The sequence below is a fragment of the Etheostoma spectabile genome, chromosome 2 (genome assembly GCF_008692095.1).
Source record: "Etheostoma spectabile isolate EspeVRDwgs_2016 chromosome 2, UIUC_Espe_1.0, whole genome shotgun sequence".
Classification (NCBI taxonomy): domain Eukaryota; kingdom Metazoa; phylum Chordata; class Actinopteri; order Perciformes; family Percidae; genus Etheostoma; species Etheostoma spectabile.
This window is the reverse complement of record NC_045734.1, coordinates 18,728,219-18,734,579: the sequence shown is the minus strand read 5'-3', so window position 1 is coordinate 18,734,579 and position 6,361 is coordinate 18,728,219. Positions and strand designations below refer to the sequence as shown.

The following is a 6,361-nucleotide window of genomic DNA, read 5'->3' as shown; positions in this document are numbered from 1 at the left end:
CCACTAACCACATGGTTGGTGGGCAAAAAGTTATTGTCAAGCACTGAATATATATAATGAAATGTATACAAAATACATTTAAAGTTACATATTTCCACAACATGAGTATAAGCGTATCCAAGACATGCAATGATCATTCCATGCAACTGCTAAATAAGGGTACTGGCACCTTTTTTGATCCAATTTAGACACTGGTTATTTTATGAGTGGTCCAGTAACTGACACTGAGAGCAGGTGAACTCCTTGTGAGGGCCACAAGGCTGAAAACAATCTCCATCTCCAGATATACACTAATCTTAAATTTTGCAAAGCTTTTTCAGGCACAATTCAATTCACACATGAATTGTATTTATAGTGTCAAATCACAGCAGAAGCTATCTTGGGACACTTTACAGATGGGACTAGGCCACACTCTTATTTACAGAAACCCAAAAATTCCCCTAAGAGCGTGCATTTGGTGCAACAGCGGAGAGGAAAAAACTTCCCTTTAACAGGCAGAAACCTCAGACTAACCTCTCTCTTTTATATGTATTTCTTTAGATATGAGAATGTTTCAAATATTCTGGGGGTCAGAACTCAACATTTTCTCTCAAGAATTATGAGTGATCCTACCTTATGCTTTGTTAGTGTTGGGGTCTATTGTAGGTCTTTAGTCAAAATAAACAGACACGCCTAAAGTAAAGACACAATTTCTAAAAATAGAACATGTATGTCTTATTCAGCTTACATTTCACCTTTCTGTTGATTGTCACACAGATTACAGCTGTTAATATTAACAGCTGTTATGAGTGTGGCAGTCAGTGTGTAGAGACATTACTGCAAAGAGTATCTTTTTTTTCTTTAGCCTTTGAATCAGAAAATGCAAATGAAGATGTGACTTGATGTGTAAAGTCTCCATAATAATATGTATTCCTTTAAAACAGTATACATATACTCGTCTGATAATTATATGTAAATTTCTGTAGCTAATTGTGTGTTCAATAATTCACTTAAGATTGTAGGGCAGAGAAGAACTTCTCCTGCACCATCGCCAATTCTTCGGTGACTCACACTGCCTCTCAGTGGTGGGAGAGGGTACTGCGTGATGACGCGCACAGACTGAACCACAGCTACGCAGCTCTTCGTAGCGACGTAAACACGTGCACACTGCTGCTTCCAGGTTACTTTTTTTTTCATTCCACCATCATCCTCGCGCTCTAGCATCACTCCCTGACAACAGCGGCGATGGCGGAGCCCCTATCATCGGATGCGTCGGCCACAACGGACGCAGCAGAAGCGGCAGCATCCCTGACCCCAGGCCTCTCTCCCGCCGCCAGCCCGGGCTCGGAGCCTCTATCCATGGCTCTGTCTCCCACGGCGGACGGCTCCCAGCGGCTGCTCTTCTCCCACGATCTGGTCTCCGGGCGGTATCGCGGCTCAGTCCGGTTTGGCCTCGTACGGATGATCCACGGCGAGGAGGATTTTAACTCAGACTCGGACCTCGACGATGGCGGAGGGGGAGGCGATGGAGGTGGAGGAGGAGGTGGCGGCGGAGGAGGAGGAGGAGGTGGCGGACGAGTTCCGTGTGGTTCGGACACTGAGAGCGCCGTGGACACCCCGAGTCGGCCTCTCTGTAGGGGATTTGTCCGCGTCCAGTGGTACCCTGAAGGAGGAAAGCAGGACATCAGGGAGACAAAGGTACCACATGCCAGCTAATGTGTCAACTGTTTACACTGAGTCTCGGTTATTCCCTTAGCCTGACATGAGGGCTGGACTGTTTTTAACTGTTTTTAAAAGAGATGATAGGTTGCTTGCCTATCAGAGATCAGGTTCACTTAATCCATGTGCCTAAAACGCATAACGTAGCTCGCTAACTTGCTAGCATTGTAAGCACACATGCTAGCTATCAGTTTAGCTCATAGCCCCATGTCTCTCAGCTGGAGCTGGAAGGCTAAACAGGGTTGTTCCACTTGACTGCATCCAGCCGCTCATACATCAAATACACACGACTGACTGGCCAGGTGGCAGCTTTCTGTCAGCCAGTGTAACTACAGGTTTTGGCAGGTGCCGGACTCTGCGAGGAACCGTACAACTATCAATTAGCTTATTCATGGATCCGTGCAGTTCCTCAACTGGGTGTGACTTGGCCTACGACAACCATTGCAAACACTATATTTGACAGAACAACCGTTACTGTTGACATATAATGTCTCAGTTCCTCATCTCAAGTACACATGCATAGCAATTTAAACCATTCTGACCTGTTATCTTTAGCTAATAAGGAGAGGAAAGCTCTATATCAGATTCAGTGTGATGTCTTGTCAGTTTTACAAGTTGTGTAGTTGAAATCAGTCTTAACCACCTTTTTAAGCTGAAACAGTTGGTTACTTAATGGATTGGTCATTCAAATTGGAAACTATTTCGATAATTAATAATCTTTGTTGCCATTTTTTTACACAACAACAGTCAAGGCATTTTCCAAGAAGAAGGTTTACTTAGTTTTTTATATATAATGTTTAAATACCCATTTAGTGTTTAACTCGACTATGGAGAGACATTAACTTAGTACAAACCTGTTGTTTTGCTAGTCTGGGCAGCTTTGATTCAATTAATCATTGAACACAACAACAGCATCAACAATTAGGACTGTATAAAAGACAGTGTCAAAATTTCACCCCTTCATCCGGCCTCGTTCCACTTAAAAGACATAATTGGGTGTGCATCTATTTTCCATGGATGTTTTACACCACACAGAGTTCGGTTGTTTTCGTTCTGCAACCAAAGAATGGAATTGTAATTGGTAAATAAATGGGAAACCTGCTGTCATCTAGATTCTTAATGACATCTCTGGATTTCTCCTGGGCTTTGTGAAAAACGGTCATACAAGCTTGTTTACGAGACAGAATGGGACCAGAAGAAGTCTAACATTGGGCCCACTGTTGTCTTGCTTTGTCTTTTGTGCTAAATGAGTAAAGTTCTGGTCTGAGTGTCATTCAACCTCTGTCACAACAAAGGCTCCGTTAAACAATGGCAACCTCGTGGACTGTTAACGCTTTGTCATTTCTAGTGTGTGCTTGCATCCACATGTATGGATTTCATTCTGAACTATTCTTGTTTATTCCTGATAAGTTTTGTGCTGTCACACAAACCTGCACACAACACTGGACTGTACTTCCGGTGAATTGTTTTTTGATTAAAGCTAGTGCAGCAGCTGCCATCTAGTTCTGTTAACCGAGCTATGAGAACTGATTTTAGCCTGGGTAAGGTGTTTACATGACATTTGAGAAATTAGGGTATTGCCTTTACCCAAATATAATCTGGTTTTAAAACTGCATGTAAATGAAAAGTATGGTCACTTTGTAAGGGACTCAGTGACTCTCAGACTAGCTTGTTTTAGCAACTTTTAAATGTGTTGACACACCAACCCGATTATTGGCCATGTGACAGTCTTGCGAGGTTGGTGACTCGAGTCTGTTTGGTGTGTTCCGTGGCGTCCTCAGTCGGAGGAGCCGTCTGCGTTAATTTTGGTCAATTTGACTTGTTGACAGTTGGACTCAATGACCAATCTGATTGGTGGAGTGCTAGTCCTTGACTAGCGAATGAGTGCACTGGAGTGACAATGCCAGGATCTTCTTATTGCCATTGCATTTACTTCCGTTCAGTGAGTAATGACAACAACGATCCTTCTTGACTACTATCAACAATCTCTGATGAAAACAATGACTAACAACAGCATGCTCTGTTTTTACTAGGTCTAAAGAAATGTTCCGTCATTTCCGGTTTTCATTTTATGGGCGACAATACAGATTAGCATCGCCTGCTGTTATGGAGACGTATTACGTGCAGTGGATGTGTCACATGCCTTTGGTGTGAGAGATCTGGGTTTGATTCCCACTGCGATACATCAACCAATGTGTCCCTGAGTAAGACACTTAACCCATTGTTGCTCCAGAGGTGTGCGACCTCTGATATATAGCAAATTGTAAGTCACTTTGGATAAAAGCGTCAGCTAAATGACATGTAATGTAATGTAATTACGTCAGACTGTGGCAACAGGAAATTAGCCTTCTATTACAAACATCATCCGATTTACGTAATTACGTCTTGCGCAGAACGTATGCTCAAGTCGGCGTCGCTTTGGTGTGTTCCGAGGCACTTTTTCGTCTTTGGGGAGCCGACTTATCATTCCAACTGCCTTTTCTGCCAACGGTCGGCCGTCGGGTTGGTGTGACAAAAGCCTTCAAGCACGATAGGCTGAAGTTCACCCAGAAGCCTTGAAATGGGATGTCTGCAGCTCACTACCTCAGTCGAACACATCACATTTTTTGCCCACTATGAAATCTTAAAAACTATCTCCAGAGCGCGTGAGGGGGACACCTCAGTTATTGTCAGCTGCTCTGCTTGCAGCTTTATTGCGAGTCACTCAGGAACATGGCTGACTTATTTTCATTGCTGGCAAGGCCATCGTAATATTGTCTGATATAGGATAATGTATTCATCGTTTACCCACTTTTTATGGTCACGGTATAACTGTCACCTTCAGTGTTTCACTGAAAATTCACCTGAACCTCCTGTTGGAAAAGCAGACAAGGCCAGATGCTCAGTGCATCTGAACCTCTTTTGTGTTTTATTGGAAGGTACAGTAATAGATACATAATCCTGTAAGTACAAGGACACTGTCTGTGCTTTATCAGCAGTTCAGTACTTTGAGTGTGGATTAAGATGATTGTTTTCCTCACTGACCTTAAAACTATACATGCAGTAGGTGCATGTTACTGAAAGGCGTGTTAGTGTTGTCAACACTGATCCCAATTTACACCTTGTACTACATAGACGAGAGTAAAGACATGAATTAACCCGTAATGTATTTGATTCGGCATTTCTTGCAGAGAAAAGTTAAGAGTAGATAAAACATCAAATGAGTGCTGAGATTTTGTAGGCTAACATGACATTTAACAGCTAAAGGTGTTGATGTTTGCATCTTGACATTGTGGCCTGATGTGTCTGTGCTATATTCCTTTGTGTAGGTAATAAGAGGTAAGATGCCACCTGTGTATTAAAGGATTTTCTGTACATCGCAGGGCTTTGGTTACCATGGCACCTAATTGTATATATTTTTATTGACTGGAAATTTTGATGCTTAAGGTTAATTTTTATGTTTGTTTTCACTGAGTTTTTTTTTTTCTATGGGGAGTATTTGCGGTATTCATTTTACTGACAATATACTGTTTTAAAAATAGATTTTGAAACTAATGTGGGTGAAGAAAAACCTGCTTTGTGTTTGCCACACTCCCCAGTCAGCACCACCAAAACCACACAGCCTTGTTGCTGCAGCACAACCTTGAACTTTTCATCAATGGGCAGAAGTTTCTGCGACAAAGTTTCTGTAAGTTTCTTACACCCCGACCACAAGCTCCTCCCTGGACGCAGCAGCCTTTGTGACTTTGGGGGTGGAGCAGGTGGAGTGGGAGGAGGCAAAGATCTTTGAATGATGAATGAATCTTGAATGGAAAAGATGTCTGCAAAGCAACTTGGAAAGCAAATAATGAATACCAATTAAACGTCACCTGGGTCTCAAACCCATAAGATGAAATGAAATGAAACATATTGACTGGAAAGGATGTAATGGGACAGGCAGACAGTTTGGTACCAGATGGCTGTTATGGTAATATGCAGGCTTTTAGCCCTTGAAATGGTAAGGTCCCACCTTCTGCTCTCCATCTTAAAGTCATCTCTGGCGTGCAGTCTTAGGCAGAGAAGCAAAACTTACAATGCCCTTGAGTTGACAGCACTATACTATAGTGCTGTCCCAAAGCTACACTTTCCTGAATGCTGCTGCCATCAGATTGCTGTGGTTTGGGTTTAAGACATTCCACCTGCTTCTTGCTGCTTCCTGCTGCTCGTAACATAGTAATTTCCCAATTTGGGATTTATAAAAACTGTTTGTCTGCTTGAGGACCCATGAACCCACTGTAAAAAAAAAAAAAAACCTGTTGTAGGCTATTTTATACTGTAATCACTCAGTTGCAATTTGCAAGATGCATTTGATTTTAGTTGGTTGCATTACTGTTTTTTTTTTTTTTTAACAAGGGTACAAAAAATAAAACCCGTTGAGTCTGATTCTTTATGAAGTGAACAAGTAGAGTTCACTTCATGAAATAGACAAGAAGAGTAGGATTTGTATTGCTTTTTTTCTTTACCTTTATTGTGCTGATAGTCTTTGGTTTTGTTTTATAGATGCCACCTGCTCAGCTAGTCAGATTGAAACTGCAACCACAGCTGTAGTAGCAGAAGAGTTATTGTTGTGTGACACCCGCCTTCTGACCTGTAACCTTAACATGGAAAGATTTAATGTCACCCATGAGCCATCAATCTCTTTGAC

The 6,361-nt window shown here is 42.1% G+C and overlaps 1 protein-coding gene and 1 long non-coding RNA gene across 6 annotated transcripts in view; one reads left to right on the top strand and one right to left on the bottom strand.

The window, feature by feature from the left end:
- Window position 1: 1 nt before the first annotated feature.
- Window positions 2-6,361, top strand: part of ube2o (ubiquitin-conjugating enzyme E2O) — a gene marked incomplete at its 5' end in the record, with an annotated part of 32,466 nt that continues 26,106 nt past the window's right edge. For all 5 annotated transcript variants that reach the window (XM_032532772.1, XM_032532794.1, XM_032532753.1 and 2 more), the window contains 1 exon segment: window positions 2-1,677. In XM_032532772.1, the coding sequence (XP_032388663.1) occupies window positions 1,225-1,677 (453 nt within the window).
- The window catches only part of LOC116700178 (uncharacterized), a 25,606-nt gene continuing 23,326 nt past the window's right edge, over window positions 4,082-6,361 (bottom strand). The window contains exon 3 of the long non-coding RNA XR_004334590.1: window positions 4,082-4,217. This is a non-coding gene — a long non-coding RNA (uncharacterized LOC116700178). The remainder of the gene's footprint in view (window positions 4,218-6,361) is intronic.